Source organism: Micropterus salmoides, unplaced genomic scaffold (assembly GCF_014851395.1).
Source record: "Micropterus salmoides isolate LMB-PRFRI ecotype aquatic unplaced genomic scaffold, ASM1485139v1 Ms_hic_scaffold_2, whole genome shotgun sequence".
Taxonomy (NCBI): Eukaryota; Metazoa; Chordata; class Actinopteri; order Centrarchiformes; family Centrarchidae; genus Micropterus; species Micropterus salmoides.
Window position 1 is genome coordinate 41,389,432 of NW_024041150.1, and position 20,017 is coordinate 41,409,448.

General features: G+C 42.5%; 2 protein-coding genes across 5 annotated transcripts in view; both read right to left on the reverse strand.

Moving 5' to 3' along the window:
- Positions 1 to 20,017, reverse strand: part of LOC119912270 (zinc finger and SCAN domain-containing protein 2-like) — a 73,668-nt gene that overhangs the window by 42,803 nt on the left and 10,848 nt on the right. The window lies entirely within an intron of this gene.
- On the reverse strand, positions 301 to 11,983 carry LOC119912271 (zinc finger protein 2 homolog). Of its 4 annotated transcripts, XM_038731391.1 has the most exons (10): positions 11,632 to 11,983; positions 11,121 to 11,207; positions 10,250 to 10,418; positions 8,808 to 8,938; positions 8,453 to 8,688; positions 8,092 to 8,204; positions 6,675 to 6,799; positions 6,334 to 6,569; positions 5,956 to 6,053; positions 301 to 2,131 (listed from the first exon to the last, which is right to left on the reverse strand). In XM_038731391.1, the coding sequence occupies exons 1-10, from the start codon at positions 11,882 to 11,884 to the stop codon at positions 847 to 849; spliced, it is 2,733 nt and encodes a 910-aa protein (XP_038587319.1). In that variant the 5' UTR covers positions 11,885 to 11,983; the 3' UTR covers positions 301 to 846. The 4 variants fall into 4 exon arrangements, with proteins under 4 accessions (XP_038587319.1, XP_038587320.1, XP_038587323.1 ...); XM_038731392.1 differs by lacking the exons at positions 6,334 to 6,569; positions 6,675 to 6,799 and having other exon boundaries at positions 5,956 to 6,013; positions 8,150 to 8,204; XM_038731395.1 differs by lacking the exons at positions 6,334 to 6,569; positions 6,675 to 6,799; positions 8,092 to 8,204.

The following is a 20,017-nucleotide window of genomic DNA, read 5'->3' on the forward strand; positions in this document are numbered from 1 at the left end:
TTTAAAAAACTAATACGCTGGTCAGTAAAAGGCAGAAGGATGAATGAGAGAGTGAGAATCAGATGGGGGAGAGATGATGGCAATAGTGTGTGTGTGTGTGTGTGTGTGTGTGTGTGTGTGTGTGTGTGTGTGTGTGTGTGTGTGTGTGTGTGTGTGTGTGTGTGTGTGTGTGTGTGTGTGTGTGTGTGAGAGAGAGAGTAGGCCTAAGCTAACTAAAATTTTATTATTTGTTTTTAACTTTGTTAGGGCTAGGTTAGTATATCCTAAGCGCAGAAGCTAAAAGAGGCGAGGACACTGGAGTTAGAAGAAATGAACATTTATTGCAGGGTTGAAGGGATGAGATATTGAACTGGGGAAAAGCAACGCAGAGTTAAGACTAGTCGGGCTGGGCTCCGGACAGAGTGACCACAGGCCGCCCCGACAGTAATTTATCTGTCTGAATACATCCTTACAACAGGGAATAAAATTCATACGTCAGAGTCATTGTCCATATTCTTGAGATCACGGGATGTCTTCTCCCCTGTGAAAAGAGGTGGGGAAAAGAAGCAGCCCAGAGTCGCATCACACCAACCTTCTTTCTGGAGTTGTGGACATCTGTAACTAGTTTAGTTCCTGTATCAAAATCATCATGGGGAAATAAAACTTAACATTCTTCAGATAACACTAATTAAACGTAGGATATCAACTAAAGTACATTTGACTCTGAACGGCAACATTGGTATCTTGTTCCCTGTATGGATTATTAATTAAGTCCAGATCTTCCAGAGGACGGATGAGAGACCATCATGCAGCCCTCTAAAATGGGAAAACTTTGATGCTAGTTTTCTGTGCTGTGGACATATTCGGTCAATTCAGGTTTTCTTCCCCCTGGTGGCTCTTCATGTGTGTTTTCAGACAGTGGCCCTGAGTGAAGGTTTTGTCGCAGACGGTGCACTGGTACGGTCTCTCTCCGTTGTGGGTCCTCATGTGTGCCGCCAGATTGCCTTTGTGAGAGCACGCTTTCCCACAAACCCCACAGACAGACAGTTTGATGCCCCGGTGGCTCCTCACGTGGCTGTTCAGGTGAGTCTTGCGTTTAAAACGGCGGCCGCACTCTGAGCAGCCGTACGGCGCCTCGCTGGTGTGCACACGCATGTGCACGTTCAGATCCCCCTTGGACATGAAGCCTTTGCTACATATGCTGCAGGTGAACGGCTTCTCGTTGCTGTGTGTTCCCATGTGAGCTGTTAAACTGTGATTTGTCACAAAGGTCTTGCAGCAGATGTGGCAGACGTACGGCCGGTCTCTGGAGTTGTGGATCTTCTTGTGTGCCTTTAACGTTTTGGGAAGTTTGAAACGCTTCCCGCAGACCACACAGCCGTAACGTCTCTCCCCCGAGTGAGTCAACTTGTGGCAAGTTAATGATGTCCAGCTGGCCAAAGATTTACCACAAACATTGCAGTGGTACTTGTCTCTACCTGCGTGCATCTTGATGTGAACTTTGAGCTGCGTCTTTAGACCAAACGCCTTCAGGCAAATATCACACTTGTGTGGTTTATCCGCCACATGGACCCAACGGTGAACACACAAAGTGGACAATCGACCAAAGGTTTTGTGGCAAACGTCACATTTAAACGGTCTGTCTCCTGTGTGTAGAGTGATGTGGGAGTTGAGGCTAGTTTTGGTGAGGAAAGATTTCCCACAAAATGAACATTCGTGAGTTTTTTGATACTTTCTAAGATGTCCCTTTAACTCTTCTACAGATTCAAACTGCTCTCCACACACTCCACAAACAAGCTGTGATTTCTCAACGTGACTCCAGGCGTGACTGATCAAACTGCCCAGGTTCCTGTACCAAACTCCACAGACTTTACAGGGCGTTTTATTGCTCCCAATCAACTGCCCCTTCACACCAGACAAATTGGACTCTTTCTTCCTCCTCTTCTTTGGCGACTGCAGCTCAGGATCTGGTTTCCATTCCTCATCCTCAAAAGCCTCATCTCCATCTTTGTCATCGTCATCACTGGAGTACACTTGGCTCTCAGCAGCATCTTCATCATCAGCTTCCTCCGTTTCCATGTCTTGTTGTTGTGATGTTGAGCTGCTGGTCTGAACATCCACTTTGTCACCTTCCACGTGTTGAACAGAGCAGCTGTGGAAAAAACAAAAAATACATTTATTAAACTTTTGTGCATAAGTATGTTTGAGATGTGGTGTGAAAGAGTCGGACATCCTCTGGACCATATGTGAACAAGAAATAAAGCATCATATGACAAGTTTCGCTGTGGAGTTTATAGGTTCTCTTGAAGCACCTTGGAGACATTTTGTTTCTCGTTCACAGAGGGAAGAAGACAACTGCCAGATACACATGGATGTTAACAATGCTGGATTTACAATGGACAGCCTAAGTCACTCGCTTCTGCTTCTGGCCCATGGGACCTTATACATGTGCACTCCAAATGTAGGTGCTGATAGCTTAATTGCCTTCTCAGAAACAAGTGATAGAAACACTCAAAGCGGGTCAGACTGTTTGTTGCCTTCAGTCTGGCAGTCAGCCACAGATGGAGTGGATGTGCTAGGAGACAATTCAGCATCTGCAAACATCGATGTCTTTCTCTGACACTTTAAAATGCTTCCACACTGCCGACCTGTCAATGTAATTGTTCGGTAAAATTTAAATCGGTCTTTTGACGTATTAGGCCTAACACCGAAAGTGCTTTTTTGTTTGCTATTTTGGGCCGATTAATTTCGGTGGCCGAACATTCGGTGCATCCCTAATAATTAAACTCGTGGGCAGGTAATTTCATCATTGGTTTCATCCCTACGCCAAATATTGAAATTCTGACTCATGACTCCAAAGCACCTGCTGCCATTTGTCTGCACTCCAGTTCCTGTGTTTCTATGCATTGTTCAGTCGTTTGGCCTTGTTTCCACGTCGGAAGTTTGGCTTTTTGGACGCAAGTCTTCCATGGAGCCCACTTCTGATCAGACTGGGTGTATCAGGGTCCCATTGTTTTGTGCAGCTCTGAGCCGATGGCACTGCTGGACTTTTTATCATTGAAGGGGAGTAAACATGATGTGCCTTTTATCTGCTGCAGTTAAGTATCTTTGGCCGAATACTGCATCTATGGTCCTCAGCTTTGTCCATTTCTTGTGCTTCTTCAAAAGAGTTTGGACAACACATCTGGAACCCCGGTCTGCCTTGAATTTTCTGCTTGGGAGATACCTTGTTGGACATTAAACCTACCTTGTGTCGTGTTGCTGCCATGGTGTATGACCTTTGATCATCAACTGTCTTCAGCAGTCTCACTTTGTTAGTTGAGTCTTGCTGTTCCTCAGCCAGTGTAATTCCTCCTACAGAGCTGTTTCTGTTTCAGTTAATGATTGTGTTTGAGTCTACATATTGAATTGGTGATCCTTAGCACCCGTTTGGTCTAAGTGTTTCATCATACACCTGACGATACGCCTACACAGTGCCTGACTTTGTACCTAGAACAACTGTTGCGGTTGTAAAGGCAAAGGGTGGTCACACCAAATATTAATTTGATTGAGATTATTCTTCTGTTCACTATATATTTTGTTAGTTGACAAATGTAATCTATTAACATGTATTGTAGAACGATAATGGGTGTAGGGTGAGCTCAGGGTTGAAATTTTCTTTTGACTGCATTTTTTTTCTTAATGGGGCATTTATCCAACGAAGGTTAAAGTCAAGGGCAACTGGACTTGGTTGAAGATACTAGAAGGCCTTTTCGTCCCTCATCCAAAGGACTTCTTCAGTTCTGACTGACTGGCAGGGAAACTCAGCTATGGGTGATCGATACCGCTGGTTCGTTAGTGTTCCTGGTTGCTGTAACGACAGTCGTTAGGACTACTGGTGGCCAAGACTGAACGATCATTGTTAGTATCTTCACCTGAGGCCAATAGGTTAAGTTTGTTGAGTTTCCTGGGAAGTGATGAAAGGACAGCATTGTAAGTGGGGGATAAGTGGTGGCGTAGACCCCCTCCTCTGTTCAATGACGGCTTCTCAACCCTGGTGTAGATGCCTTCCTTGACACCTCTTTCAAACCATCCATCTTCTCTGTCTAAAATGTGCACCTGGTGGTCCTCAAACGAGTGTCCTCTGTCCTTCAGATGTAAGTAGACTGCAGAGTCTTGACCTGAGAAGTTGGCCCTTCTGTGTTGAGCCATGCGTTTGTGCAGTGGTTGTTTAGTCTCCCCAATATACAGGTCTGTGCATTCCTCACTGCATTGGACCGCATACACTAGATAGCTTTTCTTGTGTTTGGGTGTGCGGTCTTTGGGGTGTACCAGCATCTGTCTTAGTGTGTTCTTGGGTTTAAAAAACACAGGGATGTTGTGTTTGTTGAAAATCCTCCTGAGTTTCTCTGATACTCCAGACACATATGGAATCACAATGTTGTTGCGTTTGACCTTCTTTTCCTCCTCCCCTGTAGTTTTGTTCTTCTTGGATCTTCTGGCTGTTTTCACAAAGGTCCATTTAGGGTATCCACAGGCTGTAAGTGCCCCCTTCAGGTGGTTCTGTTCCTTCTCTCTGGCTTGGGCGCTTGTTGGTATGTTTTCTGCTCTGTGGTGCAGTGTTCTCATGACCCCTAGCTTGTGCTCCAGTGGGTGGTGGGAATCGAACAGTAGGTTTTGGTCTGTGTGTGTGGGTTTTCTGTAAACACCAATCTGCAGGCTCCTGTCCTCTTCAATGTGTACAGCGCAGTCCAGGAAGGCCAAACTGTTGTTGTGAACATCTTCTCGTGTGAACTTGATGTTACTGTCCACAGAGTTGATGTGTTCTGTGAAGGCTTGCACTTCCTGGCTTTTAATTTTGACCCAGGTGTCGTCACATATCTGTACCAGTGGCTCGGTGCTGTTCCTCTGAAGGAGTTGAGTCCACTTCTTCCATGTAGATGTTTGCCACAATCGGGGATACCGGTGAGCCCATGGCACAGCCATGCTTCTGTCTGTAGAATCCACCGTTGTACTGGAAGTAGGTGGTGTTTAGACAGAGGTCGAGTAATTTACAGATCTGGTCAGGGCTGAGGCTAGTTCTGTTGTCCAGGGTGTTGTCTTGTGTTAGCCGTTTCCTAACGGTTTCTACTGCCTCTATGGTGGGGATGCAGGTGAACAAAGAAGTCACGTGGTTTCATCTGGATCCAGTCCTCGAACTTTGTTTACAAAGTCAATAGAGTTTTGGACGTGGTGAGGCGTGTTTCCCACCAAAGGAGCTAAGATGGTAGAAATGTGTTTGGCAATGTTGTAGGTGACCGAGTTGATGCTGCTGATAATCGGCCTGAGTGGGGCTCCTTCTTTGTGTATCTTGGGTAGTCCATAAATGCATGGAATGGCTTCTCCAGGATACAGACGGTAATATTGTTCACGGGTGATGGTGTTGTCCTTCTGTAACTGTTGTAGACATTCTATGACCTTTTTCTTGTATCCGCTGGTTGGGTCTCGTCTCAGTGTCTTATATGTGTTTGTGTCCATTAGTAGTGTGTTGACTTTGTTCTGGTAGTCCGTTGTGTTAAGGACTACAGTGCATCTTCCTTTGTCAGCAGGTAGGATAGTGATGTTTTGATCCTTGCTCAGAGATGTCACAGCCTTCCTTTCTTGGATGGTGAGGTTGGAAATTGCCCTTGACTTTAACCTTCGTTGGATAACTATGACCTGGATGACTGAGAATCTACATAGACAACAATGGTGCATTTGTGTCGTCTTGTGCCCTTGCCTTTTCTTTGCACAGATGTATGGACAAAACCGTTGAGTGGAACTGTTGTGCATCATTAAGAAATAGAAAATGAATAAGACAAACAGAGTGTAGGCAATGTAGCGTATTGTGTGTGTGTCATCAATTTTCTCACACGTTTAGCCTTTTGAAAGAATTCATACTTTTCCACACCTACCTGAAACCTTTGCACAGTGCTGGACCTGTGAGCAGATGTGTCGTTCTCTTTAGTTTGTAGTTACCTGGGGTTCATTTGGGTTTGATCAGCTGACGTGGAGGCAGAGCTGGATGGAGAATCATCTACAGGATCTTCACTGCTGCTCTGAGGATCCTTTTTGGTCTGTAACAGGGTTGTTTCCCAAAAAAAAACATCAAATAATTTCAAAATGACAAACGGGCAACACAGAAAGACATTCCGAAAATATTATTCTATAACAAATGTTAGCCTGCTGTCATTCAAATGCCGACAAGAAGAACTGCAACACCTTCATCAAACAACGCTTTGGGGAAAAAGCTGTAATTTTATGGATATTTTGCTTTAATAGCTACACTGATGATGCAAAGAGGACACTGTCCAGTGTAAAGACATACGGTTTGATGCTGTTTTTAGTCCAAAGTACCTTCAGTCGGATGAAGAGGTAAGTCTTTCTTGTGTCGATGAGCCGCTTGTAGATCTCCTCTGGTGTCAGTGTATTTATTGTCAGAGGCTGGAGCCTCCTCCTCCTTCCAAATGTGCAGAAGTCAAACTGTTTCTGATCAGCCAGCTGAGGCAATGTGGACCTCAGCAGGTCCAGGAAGTCCGCCTCCTGCAGGCCACGAGGACACTGCATCTCCTGTATTGGAAGTTTATAAAGCCCTAAAACAGACAACAATTTATTGTGAGGTTAATCTTTCCAACAGAATCCTCTACAGATAACTTATTAATTCACCACTAATCCGTCATAAAGTACTGGAAATGTACCAGTTTTAGAGAGCATATTTTCCTTCGAGTCCTCCAGGAGGCGAATCTTGAGATCTATGTGGCTCTGTGTGTCACTGATCTGAGGTTTGCTGGGTCTTTCAGACTGGCCTCTGGGGGAAATGGATCTGAATGATGAAGATTGTTAGCAGGTTAATAACAAAATAAGACAGCTTAGGGTTTACTGCAGTCGTATCACTTCTGACTTGTTGATTCTCACTTTAGTGAACATACTGTACTTGTTCATGGCTAAAGGTTTGTAGAAACTGGCACATTACATCAATATGGATGCTTCCCAAACCCAAACAAGGGTTTAATTCCACAGCCGAGGTGCCCGATAGCTGAAGGCTCTGGCTCCTGCTCCTATTCTACTTCTAGAGACGATGACGTCAGGTGGTGTTGTGTATTTGCTGTTATTTTCAGCATTTCATTGTTGCAATTATTATATGAGTATTCAAATTGTGTTCCAAAAGTTTAATCTTTCACTCTGTATAATAATGTATAATCATTTGCTTTAAACAAAGATAACTATTACTGGCAGTTTAAGCTCTAAGACAAGGATTTTACTTTCTGTGTCCGCGAAGGTTCGCTGGAACGAGTCCACCAAGCTGACTCCAACACGTAGTATAAACAGAAGTAGTCGGTGGTGTCCGCAGCTGTCCGTGTACCCGTCCGTTCCGAACTATATTCGAGGCTTTAGACGTCAAAGGTCACGGATCAAACGATCATGCTGTGGTTGTTAAGAGAAAAGGATCCAGGTGCAACAAGGGAGGATGCAATTATCTGTGAGCATACTTAGCATACTGACAGACTGAAGCAGGGGAATAGAGGAGTATGAGTAATTATCTGTAAACAAAATATAGGGAATACCCAACAAAGTAAACATCAGCGTCAAGAATGGGAGATAATGAGCATTTAATGCCAAGAATAGCGGTTCAAAGGAACCACCTGTGAGAGATGATGGCATTTTTGAGCCAAATGGGAAACTCCCTAAGATTCTCCTGAGGGAGGACACCCAGCTATGTGAAAAGTATCATACAACAAAGAATGATGGGTTTTGATAAAGTGATTGTGTAATCAGAAAATGCAGCTAAATTTAACATGTAAAATTAAAATTATTAACAAGAGTGAACACAGAGGAGGAGATCCTCTATGGAGGTAAAGCAACGGTGAAAACATAAGTGAAGATGTTTTTATTCGTTTGATAGGCTACGTCATTAACATGCCGGCATGCGGCGACTTTATGACACATACTGCTGATGGAGAAAGTCAGGGGAGCAGACACATACAGTGAGAGAGAGAGACAGAGAGAGGCGGGGCAAGCCGGTGTGTTTGCAGAGGGAGACCAGAGGTTTAGGTATTTGTGTGAGTGTGGGGAGAAGGTGCCTCAGATGTGTCGTTCTCTTTAGTTTGTAGTTACCTGGGGTTCATTTGGGTTTGATCAGCTGACGTGGAGGCAGAGCTGGATGGAGAATCATCTCGTTTCTCAACAGGATGACGGTCTTCACTGCTGCTCTGAGGATCCTCTTCAGTCTGTAACAGGGTTGTTCCCAAAAAATCAAACAATTTCAAAATGACAAAGGGGCAACACAGAAAGACGTTCAGAAAATATATTTCTGTAACAAATGTTACCCTGCTGTCATTTAAATGCCACAACAAACAAGAAGAACTGCAACACGTTAATTTCATGGATATTTTGCTTTAAAAACGACACTGATGATGCAAAGAGGACACTGTCCTGTGTAGACATACAGTTTCATGCTGTTTTTAGTCCAAAGTACCTTCAGTCGGATGAAGAGGTAAGTCTTTCGTGCGTCGATGAGCCGCTTGTAGATCTCCTCTGGTGTCAGTGTATTTACTGTCAGAGGCTGGGGCATCCTGCTCCTGCCAAATGTGCAGAAGTCAAACTGTTTCTGATCAGCCAGCTGAGGGAAGGTGGACCTCAGCAGGTCCAGGAAGTCCGTCTCCTGCAGGCCACGAGGACACTGCAGCTCCTGCACCGGAAGTTTATAAAGCCCTAAAACAGACAACAATTTATTGTGAGGATAAGTCAGTCTTTCCAACAGAAGCCTCTGTGCAGATAAAGTATTAATGAAGTCACTAATTAATCATTACGTATAAGTCTCTGAAATGTACCGCTTGTTGAGAGCACATTGATCTTTGAGTCTTCCAGGAAACGAATTTTGAGATCTATGTGGCTCTGTGTGTCACTGATCTGAGGTCTGCTGGCCCTTTTCCTGTCAGACCAGGCTGTGGGGGAAATGGACCTAGAGGATGAAGGTTGTTAGAAGGTTATTAAGTAAGACAGCTTAGTGTTTATTGCAGTTATATCACTTCTGACTATCGATTATCACTTTAGTGAACATACTGTACTTGTTCATGACTAAAAGTTTGTGGACACTGAAGCATCATTACACCCATGTGTGGTTCATCAATCTGCTGCTCCAACAGTCTCCACACTGCTGGTTTCAAGCTTTTACCAGATGTTGAACCAGCTGCAGGAATTTGTTCTCATTCAGACACCAGAGGTTTCAGTGAGGTCCAGCACTGCCAGATCGGGCTCACAGTCCAGTTCATGTCAAAGCTGGATGAAGTTGAGGTCAGAACTTTGTACAGGCCAGTCAAGTTTCTCCAACTGGGAAAACCAATAATTTATGGAGCTGCTTTGTGTTGTGGACAAACAAACTGTTGTCCAAAATATCATTGTATGATGTAGAATAAAAATTTCCTTTCATTTGGCTACAGTACTACATCACCAGCTAACAATGTGCTAGCTAATAACAACCACCTAACAACATGTTGCTATCACCAGCACCGTGCTGCTCAACAACCAAACAACCATCCTTAGCAACCATGCTAAGCTAATAAGCGTGCCAAGGCTACATTTAATGATTTTGCATTATCAATTAACACGTCCTCAAATGTCTAGTTTTGTCCACAACCCAAAATGTTTGAGTTTACTGTCATAGACGAGCAAATGAATTAGAATTGTTACTTTTTTATTAAATGAGGATTAACTAAATAACATCACCAGCTAAAAGCACGCAAGCAAAAGATACTAAGAGGCAGTTTACACCTGGCATTACAATGCGTTTTGGGTGATCGGATTATAATCCGACAGCACTTGACCACATGAAAGTAAAAAATGAAAGTGTAAAGAAATGTAAATGTAAAATGTGCTGCTCAGGGCAGCCGTGGTATTTTGGTGCACTCTGTTTGTTTTGTTTACGTTTGTTGACTTGCATTCTGCTGTGAGTTGAACCAGTTTTACTGTCACTTTGAATTACAATGGGCGAGACCTGACACCACCGCTTGGCCACAGTCCACCATCTCACCCCCCACCTCCTCCTCCATCACCATCTGGTATGCTGCTGCCACTGCCAGGGACGAGGGCAGGCTGCAGCGTATCATTATCACCGCAGCAAGAAGGTGATTGGTTGTCACCTTCCTTCTCTTTAGGACCTGTACGCCTCCAGGACTCCAGGACCCCTCCCACCCTGGACGCAAACTGTTTCAGACACAGACACTCACATACTTTTGCTTAAGCTGTGGTCTCAAGTGGTACTGAGATTTGTGACCTTGGTTTCATTTGATGGTCTGGGTCCTTCAGATCTTCTCGTCTGGGGCTCGTGGCTGGTGGTGCTGACAGCTGCTGCTCTTCCTCTCCACCGTCACCCTCTTCATCTTCATCATCATCATCACAATCATCATCATGCCACGGGCCCGGGCTCACACTGACCTCCACATCTGGACACGGATAGAGTCAAAGGTTGTAAAATAAAAAGTGCCTATAACAACTTCTCATACCCCACAATAACCAGCGAACAGTCACATTTAAGAAGACAGGCTTTTTATTCTCATAACAGTTTGTTAAACTACTAAACTATTAATTAACTATCCAAAATTATATAGTTAAATTTTATGTCGCTCAACTAATTGATCTTTTTTCATATCATTTATTGGAATTTTTTAATATTAAAAACGCTAAAAGTTAAATAAACACATAAAATAAAACTAAATATGCAGACTTGCCCAACAACTGAGTGTACTGCAATTAAAATCACTGTGTTCTTCAGACTTATTTATGTATTTATATAACTGTGCATTTACTCACATAACAATATATAATTAAATAACATCTTTAATACTAATACACATTTGATATATCTTACATAAAAGGTATTGTTGGCTGTTATTTAATTTAATTAATTTGATTGTATTTGTGGTTTTCAATATACAACTTATGTAAAATGACTTCAGCGTGCGTTTCAGTACATTTTGATACTGTGATAATAATTCACACGGTTTCCTCTCCATCTGACAGCTTTGGTTAGTTAAGTTAATTTATTTTACACACTAAACATAATAAGGACTATAATTTTCCCCTATTCTTCTAATTGACTCGTTCCTCATAATTTTTCCTTATTTTAGAAAATTGTTAAGACCCACCTGACTGCTGTGTCTGCTCCTCCTCCTCCTCCTCTTCTTCCAACCTCACAACAGTCTCATGGCCTTCCTGACGTGGGATCAGGTCTTCTGTTTTCAATCAGAAGCAAAAAGAAACTCAGTTGACTATTTCACAGATGTTCCATAAAAATGCTGCTATCAACAGCTGAAAGCCACTTGTGTTTTCATAACAGCTTCATCGAACAGAACCAGGCTTTGCCACGGTAATAACGAGAAAACAAAGTCCAGCAAGTTACGTCCCATTATTTGCAGGTCAACAGTAGGGACCATGAAACAACATTATTTACAACATTAAGTTTAACTTTTTCTGTGCCGATTTGTAAGTCACATCATGAAAATGTGTGTACGTTTTCATTCTATGTCCTCAGGAGTCTGCAGGTTTGTCAGCGAGCAAAGAAACTTTAAATTAGTAGTTTTTCCAATGCAGTTCCTGAAGTTTGTGACTGTGCAACTTAACAGCGTTATTTCTTCCTGCAATAACTGAGCCACTGACCTCTTCTCTGTAGTTTGACCCGAGGCTGCAGGACAGACTCCAGCTGCCTCCTCTGTCGGTCGATCTCCTGCCTCAGACCCGAAGCCTCCTCCTCGTACCCGGCTACGGTTCTCTCCACAACCGCGAAGATTTCCTGCGCGGCTGTTGTCAGTTTCTCGGTGACGATTTCTCTCAAGATCTCCGACTTAGACATGATACTGACGCTGTCGGGAATCCCCGAGCCGCCTTTGTTCCTCTTCATCCAGTAAATCATCTTTAATTTACTTTTACAGCTGTAACGTTGTGTTTTTAGGCGGAAGAACCTGCTCGATCGAGCGGCGTGGTTTTGGGTTTCGGTGCAGCTACAAATTGTGTCCGGCGAGACGCACAAACAAAGGAGTCCGTTCATTATTTACCGCCTCCTGTTGGTTAAAAATGTTGGTGCCGCTGTTTCTACACCACAATTGCATAAACACAACCATCCAGTGGATTAAATGAGTTAACTGTATTTATTAACGATTCGCTTATCAAATTTAAATTAGCTTTATTCGCATGAATGTCTAGCAACAATATTGCCAAAGCTACATATAAATTACATAAGGACAATGAATTTCATACATTTCATTAAATAAGGAAATAAAACAGTGAAAGTTGTGTTTGGGTGTTAATAAAACATATAAAATATACGTAAAAGTAAATATTAAAAATAAAAAATAAGCGTGTGTTAGAAAATGAAAATAATTTAATTAAAATAATAAATAAAATAGTAGGCGTGTACATGTATATGCGTGTATGTTTAAAAAATAATATAATAAAAATTTAAATAAAATAAATAGATAAAACCTTAAACGCGCGTGTGTGTGTGTGTATATTAATAGACAAAAACAAAATTTGGTTAATTTAAAAAAAATCTCTATCAATGTGAGATTTAAAAACACAATTACTAAAATATCAAATAATCAAAATAATAATAATTTGAAAATTTGTACTATTACTATATTATTAGTAGTTAATAGTATAACTAGTATTATTTATTAGTCTAAGTTTCCAGTGGTTGTCCTGGAGTTTCTGTGATATAGATTTGAATTCGAGGTATATTTGTGAAAAGTTTGCAAAGTGTTTTTGTCTTTGTGTTTTATATTTGGGGCATGAGGTTAGAAAGTGCAGCTCTGTCTCTACCTGTCCCGTGTCACACTGGGAGCAGAGTCTCTCCTCTTGTGGTAGCCAGCTCTGTCTGTGGCGACCCTTTTCTGTGGCCAGGCTGTGTTCACTCAGTCTGTATGTTGTCAACATGTTTCTTAGTTTTTATTGTGCTCAGGTAATTTGCCAGTGTGAATTTTCTTTTTAGGGTCAGATAACATTGTAATTTACTTTGTGTTTTGTTCATTTCATTTCAGTATTCAACATTTTTTCTTTCTGCTTGCTGATAATTTGGTTTGGCTTGAGTTGGTGTTGCTGTCCTGAGGCTGTTGGGAACTTGTTACTGCAGAGAGCCTCAGGACCAGCTGGCTGAGGGGACTCTGGTTTCAGCTCCTGGTATGTTAGGGCTTTGTGATGATATGTCTGGGGGTTAACTTATCTTTACTGTAACTTTAATGTCTTTTGCTTTTTCAGGATGATGATAAAAGGACAGATGAAGGTAATAAGCCCTACTGATGTAAATGGACATCCACACTTCTGTAAATAATGTAGCTACGTTTTCTACAGTCAAAACTGCAATACAAAATGTTGTCATTTGGAAATAACCCACTGTAAAACTATTTAAATGAGAACTATAAAACATCAACAGTAGACGCAGCAACCAGTAGTTCCCTTAATTTTTGCTAATCTATGATAGAAATACATTAATCAAAACTGGAAAAGAAATTGCGGTGACTGTACTGAGTGCAGCAGATCTGTAAATGATAACTAGCATCTCCCAACAAAACAAGCAACAAGCTGGAGGAAACATCAGAGAATGAAGAGAGGAAAGTGAGCGGGGAGGCTTTTCCACTCCCCAGCCTACTCCTGGCTAATAATAATAATAATATAATCTTTATTTGTAGAGCACTTTTCAAAAACAAGTTACAAAGTGCTTTAACAAGTGTAAAGAATAATACAAAAAAACAAGATAAGAGCATGAAAACATTGAAAAGACTAAAATACAGAATATAAAATTAGTAAAATACAATAAGATAAAAGGGATAAAATAAAGTCAAATAAGATCGGGAAAGGCTCTCCTATAAAAGTATGTTTTAAGAAGGGACTTAAAAGAGTTCACTGACTCAGCCGACCTGATTTCCTCGGGCAGGCTGTTCCAGAGCCTCGGGGCCCTGACAGCAAACGCTCTGTCCCCTTTAGTTTCAGTCGAGACTCTGGAACAGACAACAGACCTCTGCCCGAGGATCTCAAGGTACGTGCTGGTGCGTATGGGACTAAAAGGTCAGAAATATAACAAGGCGAGAGGCCATGAAGAGCTTTAAAAGTGATCAATAGAATTTAAAGTCAATTCTAAAACATACTGGGAGCCAGTGTAATGAAGCTAAAATAGGAGTGATGTGGTCATATTTCTTTGTTCTGGTTAAAAGCCTGGCAGCTGAGTTCTGGACAGTCTGGAGTCGATCAATAGATTTTTGGGTTAAACAGGTGAAAAGGCTGTTGCAATAATCCAGGCGTGATGAGATTATTGCAACAGCCTAATGTCTGGTCGTTGGAGAATAAAACTGAGGAAGTAAGTCTAATGCTGATTTCACACCAAAAGCAAAGTGAGCGTTCGGGACAGTGCGTTTACATACAAAGTCAATGCAAAGACACGGAGAGCCAAGATTTCCTGTTGGTGCAGATGGGGCGCTGTCGGCAACGCGGAGGCCTTCGTGTGAGTTGAAAATGTTCAGCTTGAGTGAGAAAGTCTCATGTCTCTGAGTCACCATAGCCTATCAGCGTCGAGATTATCCGGATGTCACCGACGGCTTCAGAGCGTTGTGTGCAGAGGACCAGGCAAAGCAGAGAAGTAAGACACCGCTGGCCGACGGAGAACTACTAAGCAGCGGGGAAAAGCCGAGGACAGAGCCAGGAGCAGCGCTGCAGCTTTTGAACAAATAAACAACTACGCCGTTTACTCGCAGGAGGAGCTCAGAGTAAAATGCTTCCGTGCACATCCAGCTCCAGTGTTGTTGTTAGTGTTGATTGGCACTCAGAGCTCTGTTGGAGAAAAGAAAGCGAGCAAGTTGAATTACCTGGTGAGTTCAGAAAATATACTGTACTTTACTGTTACTGTCCGTTACTTTATTTCAACTATCGTACTTTACTGTGAGCAAGTTAGCAAAACGTAGCCCTGATCGATCCAAACTCCATTCAGAAAACAAACATTTTAAAAGTTGTTGTCCTGCGGTCTTCCTGACAGACCTGACAAAGCATGAATTCATGTTTAACAAATCGGCATCACATTGTAGTTATTTCGGCATCAGTTTGATCTGTGTTTTTGCAATTAAATTCCAGCAAAATGTTGACTTTGTGTACATACAGCTGTAGTAAACGTGGGTTGTGTTTATTTGCATTACCGCGTTGTGTGTGAAAAATTGGCAGTAGTTCAACGATAAACCCGCGTCAAATCGACGGCGAAGGTGATGGCGTAGGCTATGGGGCTACGCAGAGGCTAAGTCGCCTGACGTGCACCTCCTCAAAACTGTAACTACACGTCAAGTCGACGCGGACCGTAAGCTCTGATTGGTCGGCTGGGTAGCCTTGCAATACCTCCGAGCCGACAGGAAGTACCCCGTGCTTTATAGTAACATTTACTAGAGGCCAAAACGGCGGCTTTAACATGGTGGATCAATATATTTGACCATCGCAACCCGAACGAAATGTGATCCACTCGGTCGGTAACATTTCAAAAGGCTACACCAGCCGCACGTTTACAGTTTTACCCTAATTCATGTTAGCGCAGCGCTAAACCGGAAGTTAGCTTGACCGGCAAAAGTCAACACAGTGGACGCTGTAGCGCTACTGCCGACTAGTGTTTGGGGCTGTAATTGCAGAATTACGGACACAACGACGCACATGTATAAATGCATGGCTACCTGCGGAGCCTACGGCGTAGACCCTACGGAGGAGTATAAATCAAGCTTTACAGTCAAGCAGTCATGGCAGACAGTGGAAGCGATACTGCCCCTAGCATTTCATGTATTGCACTGCATTTAGAAATAAGCAACCAGAAATGTTCTTAATACAAAGTCTGTTATCTCTCCCTTAAACAGCATTTCTGTAACGACGCGTCAACAATGAAACTTCACGTCCCCTCAAAATAACACATCACACAGCCATTAATGTCTAAACCGCTGGCAACAAAAATGATTTAGGGGTGTACTCACTTTTGTTGCCACCGGTTTAGACATTAATGGCTGTGTGATGTGTTATTTTGAGGGGACAGCAAATTTACACTGTTATACAAGCTGCACACTCACTACTTTACATTGTAGCAAAGTGTAATTGCTTCAGTGTTTTCACATGAAAAGATATAATCAAATATTTACAAAAATGTGAGGGGTGTACTCACTTTTGAGAGATACTGTAACAGGGAGAGAGGCCATGAAGAGCTTCAAAAGTAATCAATGAAAGTTCTAAAACATACATACAGTATCTATACAGTACATCACATACAGTGTTGGGAAGGTGACTTACCCTATTCAAATGCAACAGTATTATAACTATTTAAAGCAATGTAACCAACTACTTTTGATTACTTCTATTAATTTCTATTGAATGTCTTCAACTGTTCAACAAGTAACCAAGCCCAAGAGAAAGCACATAAACACCTGAAGAACGCACTTACAAGCTTGTTGATATCCAAACTTGACCATTGTGAAAAGAGCCACAAGATGCAAGAAGAACACCACAACACTACGGGTGATGAGGAAAAGAAGAGTAAACACAACAACATTGGGACACAGACTTAGGAAAATTGCAACAACAATTGCAACATGCTGCGATAGATACACAAGAAAAGCAATCTAGTATGCTGTCTACATACAGATACCGATGTCTGGTCTTTGGGTATCGGCTGATTCCGAGTAACAGATACCAATGAAAAACGAATATGATTTATTCCTCACTGTGAGGAAAAGACTAGGAATCATTCATCATGTGTAAGGAAACATTATGTAAGATTTGGCGCCTCTAAGTTACCATTTGTAATTCACAGTTGCGCATGTGCATTTGTTGTGATTCAAAAACTACTTTGCTAACACAGGCAAACATCAAGCATGCATAAAAAAATACAAGACACAGCAAACCAGCTAATAAGTTAATACCAACCAGTCCAACAGAAAGCTAACCGGCTTGGCATCTGTCTTGCTCTTTTAGCTCACGCCAACGAATAAAAGCCAGTCACATATTTACTATTACTGTCCAGTCACTTCCTCGCTTCCTCTGATGTCTTCTACGGTCTCTTTGCCGTCTATGCCATTATATTGTTACTGAGAATACTGAGCCAGCTTCTTACAAATAAATTACATTAATTACTTTTTGCTTCTTAGATTTTGCTTGCTAAAGACTCCAAAAATGCTACGTTAGCTCTCCTAGCAAAATGTTCTGGTCTACCACGCGCGTAACTGAAGTGAATAGATCAGCACATTCTCACAATACCTGATCCAGCAATTGCGGTTAGAATCAGACCAATAGCCGAAATCAATATCGGATCGGTGCATCCCTAAAAAAAACCCAGCAGACCTGTATTTTGGGGAAACTAAAGCACCACTACACAAACTCATCACAGAAGGGTCAATGATCAGGTTACCAATATTAGACACTCTTTCAAGGAAAACAATGTTTATACCCATGGACAGGGAGAACAAATGGTGAAATGAAACAACGAAGGAAGCTATCTAAACCAAAATAGAGAGGCCATCTCTCAACAGGGGAGGATGTCTGCGACTAGAGGACTTTTGGGGCTGATCGCTGGAAGCAGTATTGGCCAATACCGATCACCAGGTCTATTTGAAGCCTTGTATTGATCATGTAGCATTATATATTTAGTTGACTCTTATTAACAATCATGTAAATTAAGTTTTAGTCCAGATGATATGTGAAATTTTTTTATTTTTTCACAGAAGCATGAAACTTTGGTACACTTGTATTGTTTCGGGGCCCTGAATATTTTCAGAAACGGAGCCTCAACTTATTGACTGAAAGGTTATTTCTGCCTCAAAATGACTTTATTTCATTCAGGCTGCAATCACATTTTGGCAAAACTTCAGATTAACACTTATTAAACATGGTATATCAGTTAAAGTACATTTGACTCTGAACAACAACATTGGCATCTTGTTTTCCTTGGTAATCCTGTATGGATTATTGATGAAATCCAAGTGGAGTCACATTTAAGAAGGGTTAGGCCCCGATCAGACAGAAAGAGCTTTGCAGGTTCACAAACGCGAGGTGCACAGCAGGCCTTTTTTTGGTTGGATTTGAAAAGAGCAGTGCGCCGCGTTTTATTATGATGCTAGGCAACCACTGAAACAGCTGTCTTGGTTTTTCAATTCTGTGCGCTCGAGCGCGAGGCACCCAGGACGCATAAACAGCACGCAGAACGCTCACTGCCAATAGAATACAGTTAAAAAACAGCGTCTCCACTTCATAAAAACGCGTTCTGTCTGATCAGGCTCCAACATCATGCAGCCCTCTAAAATGGGAAAACTTTGGTCAATTCAGGTTTTCTTCCCCTGGTGGATCTTCATGTGTGTTTTCAGACAGTGGCTCTGAGTGAAGGTTTTGTTGCAGACGGTGCACTTGTAAGGTCTTTCTCCGTTGTGGGTCCTCATGTGTGCCGCCAGGTGGTCTTTGCGAGAGATCGCTTTCCCACAAACCCACAGACAAACGCTTGATGCCCAGGTGGCTCCTCACGTGGTTGTTCAGGTGAGTCTTGCGTTTAAAACGGCGGCCGCATCTGAGCAGCCGTACGGCGCCTCACTGGTGTGCACACGCATGTGCGAGTTCAGATCCCCCTTGGACACGAAGCCTTGTGCTACATATGCTGCAGGTGAACGGCTTCTCGTTGCTGTGCGTTAGCATGTGAGCTGTTAAACTGTGATTCGTCACAAACGTCTTGCAGCAGATGTGGCAGAGGTACGGCCGGTCTCTGGAGGTGTGGACCTTCTCGTGCGACTTCAACCCACCGGGCAGTTTGAAACGCTTCCCACAAACTTCACAGCCGTAACGTCTTTCCTCAGAGTGAGTCAACTTGTGGCGAGTTAAAGATCGCAGGTCGGCCAAAGATTTACCACAAACATTGCAGTGGTACTTGTCTCTACCTGCGTGCATCTTGCTGTGAGCTCTGAGCTGCGTCTTTAGACCAAACGCCTTCGGGCAAATATCACACTTGTGTGGTTTATCAGCCCTGTGGACCCAACGGTGAACACTTAAGGTGGGCAATCGAGCAAAGGTTTTGTTGCAAACGTCACATTTAAACGGTCTGTCTCCTGTGTGTAGAGTGCTGTGGGAGTTGAGGCTAGTTTTGGTGAGGAAAGACTTTCCACAATATGAACAGTCGTTAGTTTTATGATCATTTCTGAAATGTCCCTTTAATCTTCCACAGATTCAAACTTCTCCACACACTCCACAAACAAGCAGTGGATCCTCAAAGTGACTCCAGGCGTGATTGATCAAACTGCCCAGTTTCCTGTACCAAACTCCACAGACTTTACAGGGCGTTTTATGCTACCAATCAACTGCCCCTTCACACCAGACAATTTAGACTCTTTCTTCCTCTCTTTGGCGACTGCAGCTCAGGATCTGGTTTCCAGTCGTCGTCTCCGTCGAACACCTCATCTCCATCTTTGTCTTCGTCATCACTGGAGTCCACTTGGCTCTCAGCAGCATCTTCATCATCAGCTTTCTCTGTTTCCATGTCCTGTTGTTGTGATGTTGATCTGCTGGACTGAACATCCACTTTGTCACCTTCCACATGTTGAACAGGGCAGCTGTGGAAAAAATGTAAACATTAATTAAACTTTAGTGCATAAGTATGTCTGAGATGTGGTGGAAATAGTCGGTTCATTTTTCTATAACAGCAAAGTACATTGAGTTTTGTATGAAAACCGTTCGATGACCCAATAACCAAACATGACCATATGTTGAAACACCAACTTTTAGCATTCCCTCTGTGGAATTACTGGATATGACTATATCTGACCACAAATGTATAGTTTTTAATGTTCTCATACTTCCTCACCAAAAATATTATAATATAAAAATGTGAGGGGTGTACTCACTTATGTGAGATACCTATATCTCTGCCTTTCAGTCACTACACACCAGCAGTCTCTTGAGATCTCAGTTCTTTAGTCTGTTCAGAGTCTTGACTGAAAACTAAAGGGACACAGCGTTTGCAATCAGGACCCCGAGGCCGCGTCAGTGAACTCCCTTCTTAAAA